The 18828-nt window shown below is 40.2% G+C and overlaps 2 protein-coding genes across 3 annotated transcripts; both read left to right on the top strand.

Moving 5' to 3' along the window:
• The first annotated feature begins 572 nt into the window (after positions 1–572).
• Positions 573–9047, top strand: ralbp1 (ralA binding protein 1). Of its 2 annotated transcripts, none has more exons than XM_069685533.1 (10): positions 573–635; positions 2461–2763; positions 4309–4740; positions 4830–5179; positions 5723–5884; positions 6203–6334; positions 6447–6557; positions 6643–6764; positions 6868–6988; positions 7102–9047. In XM_069685533.1, the coding sequence occupies exons 2-10, from the start codon at positions 2514–2516 to the stop codon at positions 7408–7410; spliced, it is 1989 nt and encodes a 662-aa protein (XP_069541634.1). In that variant the 5' UTR covers positions 573–635; positions 2461–2513; the 3' UTR covers positions 7411–9047. The 2 variants fall into 2 exon arrangements, with proteins under 2 accessions (XP_069541634.1, XP_069541636.1); XM_069685535.1 differs by having other exon boundaries at positions 628–708.
• Positions 9048–10084: 1037 nt separating this feature from the next.
• rab31 (RAB31, member RAS oncogene family) lies at positions 10085–17829 on the top strand. The gene is made up of 7 exons (XM_069684818.1): positions 10085–10239; positions 11240–11319; positions 12319–12400; positions 13466–13537; positions 13930–14036; positions 14865–14974; positions 15274–17829. Exons 1-7 carry the CDS (start codon positions 10204–10206, stop codon positions 15369–15371), a joined length of 585 nt encoding a protein of 194 aa, XP_069540919.1. The 5' UTR covers positions 10085–10203; the 3' UTR covers positions 15372–17829.
• The last annotated feature ends 999 nt before the right edge of the window (positions 17830–18828 follow it).

The raw sequence follows: 18828 nt of genomic DNA, 5'->3' as shown, positions 1-18828 counted from the left end.
CACAAATGCTCTTTGTGATGCAAGTTCTTTTTCAAAAGGCAGCAGGGTGCCCTATCACTGATTCTGTTCCCAATTGGCATGCAACAGCAGTTTGCAACAGACGAATGTACCAGACTCACAATGAGACCTTGTTTGTCTTTTTTATAATATTGAATCATGACCTCATTTCGCCATTGCAGCTGTGGGTTTGGAGCAGACGGTGCCAACAAAGATCAGAAGACTAATGTGTTTCATATGTCAGGATGACCACCAGTCTTCGGAGTACAACCACAGCGTTTGGGAAAGTACATATGATTCAGAATACCAAGTGGTTTCAACAAATTTAGATCATAGTCACTTTACCAAACATTGTTTGACAGTTACTCTTGTACACAGTCTTGTATAACTTCAAACCTGTGGTTAAGAACAAAATGACACCACAGCCAAAACATTTTTTATCAGTTCCAGACCATTTACGGCCAGGAAAACCTACATAGACTATACATTTGTGGTGAAAGCCTCACGGCTGAAGGGTTCGCTTTTGAACTACATTTCCCAAAATGCATTTGGGCTTGCGCGCAAGCGTAGATGGGTTTATTTAGTATACAGATATCCGGAAGCTCTACTCTGAAATTGACCGAACGGGATAGTACTTGGTAAAGTTTATTGTCTTTTGAGCTTTGCTTGTTCAACGACAGTGCAGCTGGTGGGAAATAGAGTTTAGTACATGTAGGTAACTATACATCTCATGCTGATTTTGCCAGGACCAAACAGCGGCTTAACCCGTAACGGACAGGCTGGCTAATCAGCTAGCTTAGCAGATTGGCAGCTAGCTGAACTAACGTTAGCATATGGGCCCCTCCATTCAGAGGAAAGCCTCTACATTTTGACTGTTATTTATGTCAATATGCTTAAATTCATTAGTACAGACGCTAACATGAGTGTTATAACAGTGAGTTGTTGCAATGTGCCTGGTTGTGTTTGATTAGTTTTCCTTTGAAATCAGGAAAAGGCAAGAAAACTGAGGATAATCTGCTCAATGCGACGAAAGATTAAGATGTCAGACAGACAAACAAACAGACTTTATTAATAGACTTTGTGCTCAGTGTTTAATTTAGACAGTTTTAGTGATCCCATAGCTGTTGTGTGACATCATTCATCACACCTGTCTTCCTGGTTCTGCAGCATATTGAAAAAGAACCACACAAACTAACCACTTAACATCAACTTAAGTTGTTTGTAATATTAATATGTAAAAGGAGAGCTTTAACCAGCTGTCAGTTTGATAAACATCTTATGATGATAGTTTGTTAAATTTAGTTCATATATTTTAAATGCTCAACGCCCTAGCTGAGATTATGTAAATTAATCTACTTCCTAAAATCTTCACCTAACCTGGTGGCTGAGCTGTTCCTTTTTGTGCTTAATTCAACATAAACAATACAGAAATGACACTGTTCTTATAAAAGACTGTCAAAATCTGTAACTCTATAATATTTATCTACTTTTTATAAATCAGATTCTTCCGTTGATGAAGTGGACTGCAGTTTTGTGACTGATGATTGCAGATTTAGCATGTAAGAGGTAGGACATCGCAAATGTGATTGTTCATATAGCAGAGCCCCATCTGGTGGGTGGACATTACTGTTGCAGTTCAGTTTGTACAGTCATCATTCAAATAATCAGGGAAGAAGGAAGATGAAGTAGGAAAGGGCAACAACTTATTGTATTGTGCTTTAACTTTCTGTTTACAAAAGTTTGGTTCACCAATCAATAGAGCTGCTACATGTTAGAATATTATTCTAAATGTAAGGTAAGGTATCTTGCCAAACATTGTCACAGTTTGGCCGAATATAATGTGAAAGTTGCACCTTTGCTTAAAGTGTTTTGTTCTAAAACTAAAACTATGATTTAGATTTCCATTTGGTGGTACTCATACTGCTGAGACAGTCAGAGGAATTTGTTTTGATTGTTCTTGTTATTGTTGTTAATGCACATATTTAACATTAAGAGCTACTTCTGCAGGTCTCAATATAGCCTGAGTAAATAATATGTACAAAAGTAGATAAAGTCCTCCTAAATACAGCAGGGGAAATATGTTGAATGAGAAGAAATACAGTGCAACAAATATGTTAAACTCAAGCCACATTAAAATCAATTCAAACGTCTATAAATAGGTACAGGTTGAAAGTTGAAAATCAGCCAATGGAATGAAACAATAGAGTGTTAAAAGGTTTAGTAATCGATGGTGAAGAGTACTGAAGCAGGTCTGATCTCTACTACTACAAATAAACATACCAAAAATGTAAACTTGAAAAACTCAGAGAGAAAAACAGAACTGCCCACTCCCTTTGATATAGATAAGTGGGAGATAACACACGAGTGAAGAGCAGAAGGATTAATAAAAGAACGTTTATCTACACTTGAAAGTCGAATGCAGGATCGTCTTAAGTTAACATCTTGTATTTGTGCCCTCTGCAGGTGTGATGGAGAGGTAATGTGCCAGTCAGAGGAGTGAGAAGGCCACAGCAGCCATGACTGAGTGCTTCCTGCCCCCCAGCAGCAGCCCTTCAGAGCAGCGCAGGGCTGAGCACCCTGGGGGCGTGGCCCGCACCCCCAGCTCTGAGGAGATCAGTCCCACCAAGTTCCCTGGCTTGTACCGAACAGGCGAACCGTCGCCGCCTCATGATGGACATCACCATGAGGCCCCGGACGCCTACGTGTCAGACGACGACAAGGAGCACAGCAAGAAGAAGAACAAATTCAAGAAGAAGGAGAAGAGGAGTAAGAAATGATATTATTGTGCTATTTGACTTTGACAGTTTTGTAATAGCAGATAGTTAGATAGACACTTTATTGATCCCGAGGGAAATTTAGGAAACAGTTAAACAAAAAGCTTTTTGCACAACTGACATTTTCTGAATTTTCCTGCCATTTTTGAGCTCTTAAAGCTACACAAATATTTTTAATGCTTAGAAAATTTAAGTGACTTTGGGCACCAATTTCTTGGTCAAAACAATACAGTAAAACAAATTAATGTTCATGGGTTTGAGAAAACATAAGGGAGACTTCTAGTAAAACAAGCTGGTTTCAAATAAGCATGCTGGGTATTGTAGGAATGTAGAATGGGTGTAACCACGAGCTGCTTGTACAACTTTCTCCACAGCTATGGTGGCAATTTCAAATATTATTGCTTCTATCGATTACAGAGAACACCAGCTTTGACTGACGGTGGCTTTTTCCAGGGGTGAACTGCTCCTTTACTGCTTGTTTTTGCTTCCTCTTTTACACTGTAATAAAACTTAGTAGCACCTTAATAACTAAGCAATGTCTCATTATTATGAAATATAATTTAGGCGACCTTGCAGGTAAATAGTACAATTAGTCAGTATTAAGTTGGCATGCCAAAGAGCATAAATTGAGTAAAAGGAAGCATCTGATGTGAAGCTTAAAAAAAAAAGACTAATAATTCTGTCAGTGATATGTCTTTATTTCTGGGTTTTTTCATAGTGTTATTAGAGATCCTGTGGGGCTACAATGCAGCAGATACTACTCATGGGATTTGTTGACACTAACACAAATGTAGAATAACACCGTCCTTGTCCTTTGGCATCTGTCAGCTGGCATCTTCTTCATCTAGCAGGCCTCAGCTTTACAGCAGTTTAAGACTGAATACCTCTGTAATGTTGCTGAAGGTCTCCTCAGTAGCGAAGCGGAGTAAAGACAGAGAAAGAGCTCCACACTTTTCCATCCTGTTGGCCATCGCCGCCTGCAGCAGTGAGATGTGTTCCTGTACTGAGAGCATTTGTCACTGAGCGGTTGTCAGGCTCATTGTCCACTCTGTATCAGGATTTTTCCGTGTCCGTATTTAGCTCTTACTCCGGGGTATGGTGCGAGAGAGGAAGAGATGGACAGTTTCAGAGCACACCCAGAGAGCCCGATGAAGGTGTGTCTTGGGCAGCGGTGTGATAAACAGGCTCTGTTCAGGGGGGGAAACCCAGAGTAAAGATAATAGGAGGAGACATACACTGTGAAGAGGCCACTTTGACACCATGTTGTAGCTGTTTGCGCTGAGAGAAAATGTTTTAATTGAGGCTGTTCTTGAGAGGAGATGCGTAAGGTGCAGTGGGAGCTATGCTAAATCGGTTGCTGACCTCTTTTCTAAGTCCCCGCTCTCCCCCTCCTTTGCTATCTTCACTCTCTCACACATCTCTCTTCCTGTTTCTATTTCACTGCTATTATGATTCTGTGGTAGGAGGAGGAAGATAAGAAAACAGAGGTGTTTCTCCCCTCATATCTAACCCTATTTCTACCCTTTTGCTTTCACAGCGGAAGGATACGCTGCCTTCCAGGAGGACAGTTCCGCCGATGAAGCAGAGAGCCCGTCCAAGATGAAGCGCTCCAAGGGAATCCATGTTTTCAAGAAGCCCAGCTTCTCCAAGAAGAAGGAGAAGGACTTCAAGGTGAAGGAGAAGGGCCCTAAGGAGGACAAGGCCAAAGATAAGAAGTCGAAGGACCTGACGGCTGCAGACGTGGTCAAACAGTGGAAGGAGAAAAAGAAGAAGAAGAAACCGACAACAGAGGCAGAGCCGGTCCCAGTAGAGATCCCGACCTTTAGGCCCATCTTTGGAGCCCCTCTGGCTGAAGCTGTGAAGAGGACAGCTCTGTATGATGGTATCCAGCTGCCAGCCATCTTCAGAGAATGTGTGGACTACATTGAAAATTATGGCATGAAGTGTGAAGGCATCTACAGGGTCTCAGGTATGGAAACTTTTGGAGGCTGTTGGAAGACAAATTGTAAAAACATCTCTCAGTATTTTCATGTCCAATTTAACCTCTCTCCCTGTCAGGTATGAAGTCCAAGGTGGATGAGTTGAAAGCAGCATACGACCGCGAGGAGTGCCCCTGCCTGGAGGAGTACGACCCCCACACGGTTGCCAGCCTCCTGAAGCAGTACCTCCGCGAGCTGCCGGAGAACGTGCTGGGCCGGGATCTGGCCCAGCGCTTCGAGGACGCCTGCGGACGGCAGGTGGAGGCAGAGAAGGTGACGGAGTTCCAAAGGCTGCTGGCCGAGGTGCCTTCGGAGAGCCGGCTTATTCTCTCCTGGCTCGTCACACACATGGACCACGTCATCGTCAGGGAGGCGGACACCAAGATGAACATTCAGAACATCTCCATCGTCCTCAACCCAACCATACAGGTGAGAGAGAAGACATCACATTAAGACATTTGAATTTGAGGGGCAACACTGGCGAAAAGATCGTGTGAAGATGCAGAGAGCAGCAACTGAGCAGCAACAGGAAACTAAACCGCAAGCAGAAGAATGTGCTCAGGCTCGAGTGTACCTCGAAGATAAGAAGCCTCCCCTTAGCAACAAAGCAGCCAAGTTTTTATTAGATCAAACAGTCAGTTCATCTCTGAAACCCTGGCCCAGTTTAGTGAAACTAATTTGTTCCCATAGGGGACGTCTCTGTGGCTGCTCCACTTTTTCTGAGTCTACAGCAGCAGTAGCCACAACACTGTTAAATAAACACTTCTTTCAATTAATGAGCGGAGCCCGGGGTCAGCTTAATCAGCCTAAGTAAACATGCTGGAATTTGAATTGTGCAGAAGGTGGCACAGAGACTATTCTGTTAATTACTACAGTCTCACACACAATGCAGACACAAACTGTCTCATATGCAGTTTGTGCAAAGCTCTTTGGGCTTGTGTGCTTCACTGTGTTGTTTTCCCTTGTGTTCAGATTGGGAACCGTGTCCTTTACATGTTCTTCACACACGTGAGGGAGCTGTTTGGAGACGTAGTCCTGAAGCCGGTGGTGCGGCCGCTCCGCTGGTCCAACATGGCGACAATGCCGGCGCTGCCCGAGACGGCAGAGAGCATCAAGGAGGAGATCAGACGACAGGTGAGTTCAGCCCCCCTGCACACAATTTGTTTGTTTAAATTTTCTGACAGAATTTATTAATAGAGACTTTTAACCTGATGCAGACATCTTCAACTTTTCAGTAGCAACTTTTTAAAATCAGTGCTGTCTCCTCTACCTTTCTTAAGAAGTAATACATGTGAAATTAGATGCCTGCATATTAAATGCTCATGCATATTCTTAAAGGAAGTCTGTCTTGTCTCTCGAACTGATTTCTGCAGCTTTATTTTTCATTTTAATGACCATTAATCACTCATTTTGTTCGGATTTCAACTAAATCTTAACATGTTTGTCATTAAGGAGTTCCTGCTGAACTGCCTGCACAGGGACCTGCAGGCTGGGGTGAAGGACTTATCTAAAGAGGAGCGACTCTGGGAGGTTCAGAGGATCCTGACTGCTTTAAAACGCAAGCTGAGGGAGGCCAAACGTCAGGTAGGTTGTATATGTACTACTTGCTTTTCTTCTGTAGTACACCTGCACTATTACTGTAATTTCTGTACTGATACATATGGTAAGACGACAAACTCCTCCTTCTGCCTTTTAGGAGTGTGAGAGTAAGATCGCCCAGGAGATTGCGAGCCTCTCAAAGGAAGATGTTTCAAAAGAGGAAATGACAGAGAACGAAGAGGAAGTCATCAACCTCCTCTTAGCACAGGTGAGTGAAACTTCCCAGTAATAGGTTTCTCTACTCCATGTATGCTCCTATGAGTTGAAATAATGTATTTTTTACCATCAACCAGGAAAACGAGATCCTAACAGAGCAGGAGGAGCTGATCTCTCTTGAGCAGGTGCTTCGTAGACAGATTGCCACTGAGAAGGAAGAAATCGAGAGGCTGCGAGGAGAGATCGCAGACATACAGAGGTAAGAGAAGAATGAAACTATTTAAGGTAGTAAATATGGTGTAATATGATATATCACACACGCCCCTGAGGTCTCAACTGTAACCCGGCTATGTGTTCCTCAGTCGGCAGCAGGGTCGCAGTGAGACTGAGGAATATTCATCGGACAGTGAAAGTGAGAGTGAAGATGAGGAAGAGCTTCAGATGATTCTGGAAGACCTGCAGAAGCAAAACGAGGAATTGGAGGTGAGAAAACTTCAAGAAAAACTTTAAGTCAAGTGTAAAAATGTTCTCTGTATGTATTTCCTGAGATGACCTAGTTGTTTCTTAAGCTCTATCTGTATTTTATTCCCCTATAGAACAAAAACACCCACCTGAACCAGGCCATCCACGAGGAGCAGGAAGCCATCTTGGAGCTCCGCGTCCAGCTTCGCCTCCTGCAGAGCCACAAACTGCAGCAGGAGCTGACCGTCCAGCCGCCGGCCGAGCAGGCCCCGCCCACGCAGCCGAGCCCGGAGCCCCGCAGCGAGGAGCAAACCAAACGCCCTGTCCCGGCGGTGGCTGCCGCTGCAGACCCCTCAGCTGCCTCTGCCTCAGCCAATGGCAAGGCAGCTAAAGATCCTTCGAAGCCCTCGCCGAGCAAAGACAGGAGAGACACCAACATGTGAGAAGTCTTCTCTCAGTGATGTATTCGGTGCCTCTGTGCTGCTGTACGTCTCTACCGCCGGTCAGTTGTCCTGTAGTGTCACTCGTTATCCACTGGAGATTGTGGCGCCATGGAAAAATCTCGTATACTTTTATTTTGCATTAAATACCTTGTTTTTCATTTGCTTATGCAAAACACAAAAATTACAAGTAGAATAGCTGCTGTAGCGGACAACTGGCTACTGCTGAGAGACCAGGGGGACCATATTATCAAATCAACAGTGCCAAGCCTGTATGAAGGAAGAAGGAGGGGAGGGAAAGAGAAATGAAGGGATTCATAAAGCAAGTGAGGGGGGTGGAAGAAAGATAAAGCGTAAGCCACCATGTCAGTACGTGAATTTAATTTTCTTTTACACTGGTGAGGCTCAAGCAAAGAGGCCAGAGTCCCTGTTTCTCACTATGTCCCTTACCTAGATGCAAACCGTGTTAGGATAGAGACCACTGTGCCATAACTGAAGATGCCAGACTGGACATGTTTCCCCGAGAGAACCACTAACACAAAAAGCTCTTTGAATAATGAAGAATTTATAATTGGTCTATATATTATATATTTAAGTGGTATTCTGAAGAATACGGATGACTATTCAAGAAATCCATTGATTTTAAATTACAGCTTTTTAGTAATATATGAATATAAATATATTGTAGATGCTTTCTTTACTTTGAACGGCAGATGCACATAAACACAGTGCTGTTGTACCTCGCCGACTGACTGGTGGATAAAAACCTTAACGGCAAATAAAGAGGCAACAAAAGGTAAAATTTATCACTGCAAGATGTAGAAAAACACTCAGCATCGTTACAGCCACTCTTTGAAACAACACTTTGCTCTGTAGTGCAATCGTCTTCTCTGTTATCTCTGCCTCTTCCAACAAGAAATGACAATTCTCCAGTTTTACAATGGGGTATCTAATCTGTAGTGATGATTATTGTCGCCAAAAATGTGTGCAGGGATGTGCAGGAGGCTTGTTTTGTGTTTGTTTTTTTTAACTCGATGTGTAGAGTTGTTGCTCATGCGTCAGTTGGAAGTGAGTAAAAAGTCAATCATTTCATTTCACAACTGATCCCTGACTCTTGCGAAGTGCTGTCATCGTTCAGTGATATTTAAAGCGAAGGCACATGAGGCCTGACTCACTTACATTTGTGTATATTATTGTAAAATTGCAAACATACTGTATTTTCAGCTCTTATGTTTTGTCACGGTTCTTTTTTTTTTATTATTAATGACCTGTATGGGGCATGCTAGTGTGACTGCCCCTGCTTTGGTCACGGGCAAATCAAAGCAATCTCATCTGGACTCATGATTCTACATGTTATCATTAATCCTGTGACTGAAACAGATAAATGCTAGATTGGGCTCAGAAGCTTCTCATGAGGTTATTTTCATATTGTTCTGACTTTTGTAGCTTATTGTTGCCGACAGAATAATGCTGTGAAGAATAAAGTGTCGATCCAAAAAGTATATTTGAATCTCTGTCTTATTGTCCGACACACAGCCTTAAATGTTTTACCTTTTTACTCAACTATGTTGGCTGGAAGTGATGTCTATATTTAGTTCTTCCTATTTTCCATTACACATTCTCTGAATACTTCTCCCTCTCCCGGCCTAATGAGGTTCTGAATAAAACATTTGTATCCATTTTGAGGAAGTGAAGCGTGTCATTGTTGGGTTTTGACTCCGAATCAAAGCTTGAGTACCTTAAAGAGATAGTGGAGCCACCCTACTTTTTTTTTTGTTACTGCTTTTACTGGTTTCCGATTTGGAAAGTAGTCGCATCAAGTAGAACAAAAACTGAAAGACAAAGACCGGATATAAACGGAATTCGTTTCAAAATAAAAGTCACCGGCTGTGACTTGACAGAAATATGTTCACCGGCAAGTTAGCCTATGTTTCGTCGTTCATGCCAAATTAACTACAGCCACGAAAAAATTGTTATTCTAATATGCACTGTCTCTTTTGCATTAACCCATACACATACACTCATTGAGGTTGTTTGTTTTTTGTAAATCTCTAATTTGTACTGTATTTTTTGATCTATCTGGCACTACAGTGTCCTTCGGGATTGATAAAGTTCTGTCTTATCTTATCAAACAATGTCGCTGTCCACAAAGATTATTGTTATTCTTGTAACATGTCTTCACATTCATCTGCTGCGAGGGGAAGCTTCCTGTGATCAATTTATAAGATGTGTTTAAGGCATACATCTTAGGCACAAGCAAGATAGTACTAATAGGAACTGTTATGGGACCGATGGTGGTCAGATATGCAACAAGGGGTCTACTCTCTCGAAAGAGGGAAATGAGTATATGTAATTCTTTTTTAAAGGTTTTAAAGTTTTTAACAAGGCACAAGGCTATTGATTAAAACTAAATCATAATCTTAATTGTATACATAAGGCTATTGATTAAAACTAAAACATCATCTTAATTGTATACATAAGGCTATTGATTAAAACTAAAACATCATCTTAACTGTATACAAATGACATTTTAAATTGATAAAATATGTCTGAAAGAAATGTACGATATGGAATATATTGGAGCTATACGAGTCTTACTTTGAAGGTCGCTACCGGAAATTCTAGTTGTCACATACAGCACTTGACACTAGAGTAAAGGAGATGGTCAGCCTGTCTGTCTCAGGGGCTGGGTTTCTCTTTTATCCAACAAGAGAAAAAAAATAGTTTCAAGCATGACGAGACAAAGACACTGAGTGAACACTGACAAATTATGATTTAAAACTTTCACAACTTACCATGGCCATAAGGGAGCTCAAAGTTTGTCTTTTAGGGGTAAGTGACAGATGTTTTTGTTGTTCCAGTTTTGGGGAAAATTCCTTCAGTCTGCTGCGAGTATAACTAACCGACATCATTTTGACGTTAACAACACATTAACAGCCGTTAACTGCTCAAACTGACACGAATACTCTGTACATTTCGGTTATTTCTTTACTTTATCTTGTTGCTCTTTGTACAAAAAAACTTGAGAATCTAACAATTGTTGATAGCTAGTGAGTGAAAAGCCGATAGCTGTTGGGCCGGCGGGCGCAGCAGTCTTTATAAATCAGTTTAATCGTCGTGTACCTCTTGTATTTAATGTTTTAAAAAGGTTAACTGTACTTTACAGCGCATTCTGTGTGGCTTTATTTTTTAACGGCTCTGACAGTTTATCATCCATTACGTCACCATCAGACTAACCGCTACATACAAGCCGTTATTTCCTGCTGCGTTAGCAAAACGCAATCGGTACCAGGCATAGTCAGAGACGTTTGAACTGCAAACTTATAGTTGATCAATAAAGTAAAGGGGAACTTGGAACTTTTATGAGCAATATAAATGTTTGCCAGGCCTGTGTATTCCGTTTTCGCCGACTGACATGCTCACCAAGCACTTTGGTTGCTAAGTTAAGTTAACGAGAGGCTGTCTTTACTTCCCAATCTTTTGTTACCCCTCTGGTTGGATGTATAGCAGATCCTACCATACTTGTAATTGTGTAAAGCTATGTTATGAGCTTCTATTATGCCTGGATCACCAAATGTCATGGAGGCCATTACAGCCCTTTGTTGTTGTTTATTTACTTTTAGGATCAGTGGGAAATGCAGGATGTTGTCTTGCACAAATATGTAATGTTTACTGTAAATTTGAGGGTCAAAGTCATGGACTATAACAGGAACCTATCTTGTGACTGGCATGTCACCGGGCAGTTGCCTAATCAATAGTGATCAATAGTGACTCTTGTTTCTGCGCGTGTTCAGAGTGCCCTGACTGATGATTCATATCTGTCTTTTTTTAGGACACTGGAGTTGGGAAATCCAGCATTGTTTGCAGATTTGTTCAGGATCATTTTGACCACAACATAAGTCCCACAATAGGGTAAGTTGGAGCAATGCAGTGCAAAGCACAAAAGACAGTACAACAGCTGTAGACAAATCAAACAACAGAAACATCATGCTTGGTGTTTTACTGTTTGCTACACTTTTGAAGTACCAAATTAAGTACAAAGACTGAATCAGCAACAACATAGTTCACTTTGATCATGATTTGTCTGCACTCAGATGAAATTATAAGACATGTCTTCTAGAGCCCGACGAGTATATCGCTGATTTATTTAAATGAAAATCTTCGAGATTGTGTCTTTATGAAAGCACCCTTCTGAATACCTTTGCACATTAATATCGATGCAAAATTTGTGCACAATCCATATACCCAAAGTTAATTATCAGTTCAGCGCAATATTTTGCTATGTAAGCAGCCAAATTGGTAATAAGTGAACTTTACCCATTTCAAAAAACATTGTCTCAAAAACCCAATATCCATCGGGCTGTGATAGTGTGATATTATAAAAACGGATGACCCCATCTTTCAAGAGAAAAACACAGTACAATATACCTCAGTCTTTGGCTCATTTAGCCTAAAACTTATGCTTAATGCATGTTTAATAAAGTAATGAGGTGACTGTTAGCAGGTGGTTAAAGTAGGGTTGCAGCAGTAAAACAGTATAATGTTATAACATGGTATGAAATTGACAGACGTACCAAGTACATTTGCTTATCCACCTTATTGAACTTACTGTATTATGACATATTTTTTCTGAAATTACAATAAAGCGTTTGTAGTATTATGTATAATACTGTATTTTGGGATATTTTCATACTGTGCATATTTCTTACTGTTTTGACCCTAATTGTTTGTAACTGTCATGTGTGATGGTTATTTTTTTGCCTCTGACCCAACACTGTATTAGTGCTTCAATGCAATGCGGCTTTAGTATCAGGTTATTTCCGTCCTGCTGACTTTAACTCATGTATTTCCTGTGCTTCTTAAATATCACAACCAAAAGCCTGCTTGTAAAATGCTCTCTATCATCCACAGAGCATCATTCCTCACTAAAACAGTGCCGTGTGGAAATGAACTACACAAGTTTCTGATCTGGGATACAGCCGGACAGGAAAGGGTGAGTACGCAACACAACAGAAATTCATCATTTGCTGAGGGGGAGAAGTTGATTTTCCATTACATTTTGCATCAGGAAGCTGGCAGTGACACAATCATTTCTCTGTCGGTGGTGCTCATGACATGGAGTTATTAATAGGTGTGAAATAGGATGATTCACACATATAGTGAGCTTGGCGGACATGCTTACAGCTTGGAGAAAGTACTGCAAATATCTTCTGCTTGTGGACACCTGTGTTTCTTTCATTCTCTGTAAACACTCATTAACAACATAACACTCAATCAAAATGTTACACTGCCAAGAAAGTTTTTTAGGGGTTATTTTGTAAAACTCATTACTAATAATAATAACATAACCTAGATGTTGTTCTTATGACCACAAGCTGCATTCAATATAAAGACGCTGACGTTTTTTGACGACTAGTGTTGCTGTAGAGCAATGTTTTGCCTATTGTTTGTGTTGCCATAAGCACAGGGATGATCCGGTACACATTTCTGCTGACTGCAGTTGTTGATAATGCGTGCCAACAGTTGGTTGTGCTGCAAAGGTGACAGGGTACAAGGAAAAGACAGAGGAAGAAGACTGCATGGCGGTTGTGAATGCAAGTTGTGAAACATTGCAGTAAAGATTGGGGGTGATTCTTGGGGAAGGAAATGCATGCCGCGTGTTTGTAAAGGCCTAAAGGATACCAATATAGATTTTAATGTTAAAAAGAGGTAAGGTACGTTTTATATAGAGGCTGTAAGCAGTCGTCTATAAGAACAGCTAAACACGGGTGCAACCCCTTTTTAGTGCGTTCAGAGGAGTTTAAACTTGTAAGGAGGTAACTTTTTCCATTGGCCACTCATCACTGAAGAATGTATGGTCCACTGAAAGTATAGTAAACTGTCTGTCTTTCTGTTTTGTGGGTTTGTAATGTAATGTGATCCAGATTAAAGGTCGTCTTTATAATAGATAGCCATAGACAGTTTTTGAAGTCATCTTTTTAAAGCACTTTTTACAATACACAGTTGCTGCTGTGCAATTAAGACTTGACTTTAAAATATAATGTGTTGTCTTTTACAGTTTCACTCGTTAGCTCCTATGTACTACCGAGGATCGGCAGCTGCTGTCATTGTCTATGACATTACTAAACTGGTAAGAATAACACTTTTTGTCTTTAAAGATGAGCAAATCGGCCTTTACAAAATCAAAAACCTCCACTATTAAGGGGCTCAAAATGCCCTTCATCCCGAACAGTACCACTGCTGCTGTTGTGTTCACTGACTCCCTGGTGTGTGTACTGTGTGTAACTGAAGAAGCTGGTTGCCTGATGTAAAATTGAATTACTTTTCCATCACTCTGGGATGCCTTTCTTCCATGACCCACAAATGTCATTCTTTCCTGGTCGCTTAATGGAAACCTGTCTGAAAAACACCATCTAATGCGATGAGTAATATGTGACAAGGGTTGTATAAAATGTTGGCCAGTTTCTCATTAGGGACCTATCCCTGGGTTAACGATGGTCCGTGTGTTTCTGTTGTTTCTAGGACTCTTTCCAGACACTGAAGAAGTGGGTGAAGGAGCTGAAGGAACACGGTCCAGAGGACATTGTTGTAGCGATAGCAGGGAACAAGAATGACTTAGGAGACATCAGGTAAGAAAAGACTGTCAGGGATATTATGGTGATAATGTTTAGATAAATATATTGGTAAATATAACACTAGCCGCAGTATCTCTATAAAACACAAGCTTCTGTCCTGTTCAGTTTACTGCATCACTTCCTTTATATCCCTTTAAACAATTAAGTTTCGTCTTGTCATACCTGTTATTTATTTCATGTCAAGTCAGCTGTGACAAGAAAGTTATGTCTGAATTGTCATAGAAATCTGTAATTGTCTTGTGACGCTAAGAAGACAGTTACAGGGCTGGGTGTGGAAAGCAACCTTCTGCTTGCCTGATAATAAACACAATCAGTTTTTTTACACCCTCAAGAGCTTTATTAATTAACCAAAATCATAAAACATACCATGTATTGTTCTTTGTATTACTATTAGTAGTAATAAAGCTACAGATTCTCCTCCAAAACATTTATAAAAGAGTATTTTGTTCCTTAATGTTTTCCCTTAATTTTGTCCTTGCTGGCCACCGTAAATTCCCTGTTTGTCAAATCAAAAACACAGCAGGGGCTTTGTAAACAGGTTCCAGACATTGTTTGTCTGTTTGAGTGCTCTGTGAAAGGTGCCTGCACACTAATAAAGAACAGGGCAAACCGTTATGCAGAATGACACAGTTTTTGTGTATCATACTCCTAATGAAAACCACAGCTCCTCCTTTATCTGTCTTCCTGAGCAAACTAGTTAGAGATGGAATGGGTGAAATGCATTGATGGAAATGTTTGATTTGCCATGGGACCCTTGTTCAATGTGAGCTTTCTTCCGCACTTGCTTAAGGGCTGGTTTTTTTTTCTTCTTTTTTTTTACAGGGAAGTTCCTATGAAGGAAGCAAAGGAATTTGCTGAATCAATTGCCGCTATTTTCATTGAGACTAGTGCCAGAAATGCTGTCAATGTAGAGGAGCTCTTTCAGAAAATCAGTAAGTTTTGCATCTAAACTATATGTTGTGTCTATTCATGCTATATTGTTGGATAAGTTATTGGTGAAAGTTATCCTTAGATAAAAGGGCAGTATTCCTCCAGAAATGTATTTATTTATTTATTTAGTTTGTATTTAGTTCCATGTGCTCCCATATAGGACGGACCATTTTGATATAATTAGGCAGTAGCCGATTCTGTGTTTGGCAAGCAAATATATTATGTCTTATTTTATGGCTCACTAGAATAAACTGCCAGATTTATTGCAGTTGTAAGATAACTTTGTGTTCTGTGTGTTCAGGTAAACAGATTCCCCCTCTGGAAAACCCCGAGGTGGAAAGCAACGAGTCCTTTAAACTCACCCGGCAGCCCGCTCCGTCTACCAGGAGATGCTGCTAGTACCAACAGTGACTGATGAGATGACATCCATCAGCACCAGGGACCCCACCAGTCACAGCACAGCATCCACAAAGCAGACAGCGTCTCACTCCAGGGAAAGACCAGACAGTGGACAGACAGAGGTCAGCTTGTACGTGTGGTTAAAACAGAAAAACTACCAACAGTATTATATGTCATTGCACATTCATTTCATGTAATAGTAGCAACTCTGATGGTGTCAGGAAGCAGAAAGCCTTCAGTTTGTCCCCATCAGGTGGTTGTTTGGCTGAATGACATTAGGATTTCTGTCTGTGTGCTATGATACATAGCTCATTAAAAAAGCATGGTTTTATACCTTTTAACAAAGTAACTTTAAATTTCAGCGCAACTAAATAACAAGTGAGCTGATGAGCTTTTTAAAACCAGGTTTTGATGCAACTACATTTTCATTTTAAAAGTCAACTGCTCAGTAGACGCTCATTGCACTGTGGCTTTTAAATGGCACACATCAGATAACGGTTTTTAATATTAATTTTTATCCAGGCTACACTTATCTTCTCATGAAGCTTCTATGTACATGTATGTATCACTCTTGTATAGAATTGAATTAGAATATTTGATAAGAGGGTTGTTGAGATCCAACCTGAGACGAGCATTCAGTTTTGTAGCTCCGATGCAGCACCTTTGCATTCCACTGTGTCATGTGTTGTCATGCACATTTGCTGTATAACGGTTAGACTGTAATGCTGGAGATTGAAGTGCTCAGAGGCCATAATTGCAATTACAGTATGACATCCCCTCTTGAAACACTGTGACCAATACTAGAGATGTTTACATAGTGTTTTGTTAAAGATGTTTTTCTACATGCTGAAATGTGTTGTCTGAGATGTCACTACAGGGAATGACTGTATACGACTGCCAAACGTTAGTTTTCTATGTTGAAAAAGGGTAACTAACATTTGTACTGTTAAGAAGAGAAAAGACCTGCATGTTATACTATGTCAAAGGCGGTATGTGTTTTTTGCAGTTGTAAGCAATTTTGCACGATACTCACGGGCCCTTGCTGCCTCGTGTTTTTGCAGGACTGCTCGTAACACCTGGAGTTGAAAAAATGTAAACTCGGAACGCAGAAGAGCCCAGTGTCATTTTTGTTTTTTTACCCCATTGTTCAGGAATTGAGAGGCGTGATCTCTGAGTTTACTTCCCAGCAAAATCACGGTTAGGCTAAGGAAAGTGGATTCTGTGGTTGCTTAACAAACATTAAAAGAACAACTCAGCAATTTGTCCTTTTTTTAATGGGAGGCTTTCAAGAAAAAGGTGCCCTAACGCCCTAAACCCATCAATTTTAGCTCGCAAAATGTGTTTAAAACTCCTTGGCCAAATGATATAACCTATTATGATGTTTATTTTAGCTGCTGTTCCTTTGGAAGAAGTGTCCTTGGATTTGACCACTTGAGAAACCTATAACAGCACTTTTGCATACGTTAAAACAGTATTAATTTGGAGTCATTTGTTTGTGTTACATTACTCCTAATTGGCATTTTAATTTTGATGTTGGACTATAAATGAGAGCTGACTTACATAGTACTTCATGGTCCTCTATGTAACAGTATTTCTGGTGTATATTCCATTGCTTGAAAACATGTTTACGTCTGTACTGAAGTGATCCAGTACAAATTTAAGGAGCCATTTTTAAATTCAATCAGTTTTTACTAACCTTTTTCACAGAATTATGGAGTTTGGTTTGTAATTTGTCATTTTTTTATGCAATTATAGTCTGATTGTACCAGTAAGTACTGTTCTTTTTATTCGAAAGGACACCAAATTCCCTTAAGATGTTCAGCTAATTATGTGGCCTTGTTTACTGAAAAACAGACAGTACACCTGCCAGACAGTGATGTAACAAAACTTTTCACAGTCCAAATGGATAAATGTGTGTCACATGTAATCACTAAGGATAATTTACATTAATTAAATGACAGACACATGACTGCCATCGTCCACTAAAATGTAACACCGTGACTGGCTGAAATTGAAAGCTGAAACTGAATTAGGAGCTGCTCGTTTGGCCAAATGCGTAGTAGGACAAAAGCTTTCCAGCAGATTCATAGACATTCTGTGAAACGCTGATTTTTTAATGCAGTTTGGCATGACATGACCTCCATATAAGATATAATGACATTGAGCAAATTGAGTTTCATTAGAGGTTTTGTGATGAGATTTCCAACAAGTACTTTTTATTCATCCCCACATAAGTGCCTTTTTTTAATGTTTTTTTACACAGATATATGACATGACTAAAAAGTGCATACTGCTAGAATGCATGAATTACTTCATTAATTCAGTACAGACTAGCTGTGCACATTAACAGTCAACTTTGAAATGATCTGCAGCCATCCTTATACTGTATGCTAAGTCATGCTACCCTGTATCCTCTGTATGTCAGATTAACTTTTGTATATTAATCAATGTAATAAAGTAGTGATTATTCTACTTCCTGCTTTGTTTTGTGTTACTTTCAACCACTGTTAAGATGAAATATGTGCTTTGACCCAAGAACACTCTTAAAGGATTGCAAGCCTTTCTGATTTTAGTTTTGTTGACAGAGAGCAGAACGATGAGCTGGAAAAGAGGGAACTCAATAACAAAAGGTCATGGCTTGGATTAACCTCCTGACGTCACAAGAACATGGTATGCATCTCAACCGAGCCGCGTTGACACCTCAGAAACTTAAACTCCAAGTGAAAATGACACTGTAAGGTTTGCACAGTATAGATAAAGCTTTTACTCCAGTCACTGCTAACTATATAATGTGAGAACAGTGTACTTTTTTACATTGAAGTTAACATTTATACACTCTTATGTTAGAAATTCCAATTTTGAAAGGGTTGTTAATACTCTCCCAAACCTATAATGTTCAAACACACTAGAAACAAAACTATCTTGTATTTTTATTACGTTAATTATTTCTAATGTTGTACACGTATGTTTCAAGTGGCCTCTTAAAAAAGCTGTGAACAGCACAAGAGTTCAGCATTCCAGCCACAGTGGATTACCCCTCAGCAGCTTACAGCAGGGAGGTCTGCACTTCCAGTCACGGAGATGGATTAAACCATAGCCACAGTTGTCAATGGTCTCTCAGAGAGTAAAGTGGGGTATTCAAAGTTCAAACTAAGCAAACACACTGTATGAAAAATCAGGATTTTAGTCTATAATCATGTTTTAGTTACGACTAAACGGAAACTAGACATATCTGAAAGTAATCCTGCAGTTAGGCCTGCTTCAACACTGGGAGAAGTTTCAGTCCATCTTTGTTGCTCAAATGAATCAAATATTTTTATTTTTTATTTTTCTCGTTGGCTCTGAGTGGTCCTACACCGATATTCATCTACTTCCTCTTATATGGATGCCATCTGAAGCACATGAAAATAATAATGTGTTGTATCTGCTGTCTGAAATAGACTGCAGGCTCTTGTTC

The sequence above is a fragment of the Semicossyphus pulcher genome, unplaced genomic scaffold (genome assembly GCF_022749685.1).
Source record: "Semicossyphus pulcher isolate SPU_LCO1_2020_fin unplaced genomic scaffold, fSemPul1.0.p SCAF_7, whole genome shotgun sequence".
In the NCBI taxonomy this organism is placed as follows: Eukaryota; Metazoa; Chordata; class Actinopteri; order Labriformes; family Labridae; genus Semicossyphus; species Semicossyphus pulcher.
Note: the sequence above shows the minus strand (reverse complement) of the source record. Positions and strands in the feature narration are given on the sequence as shown.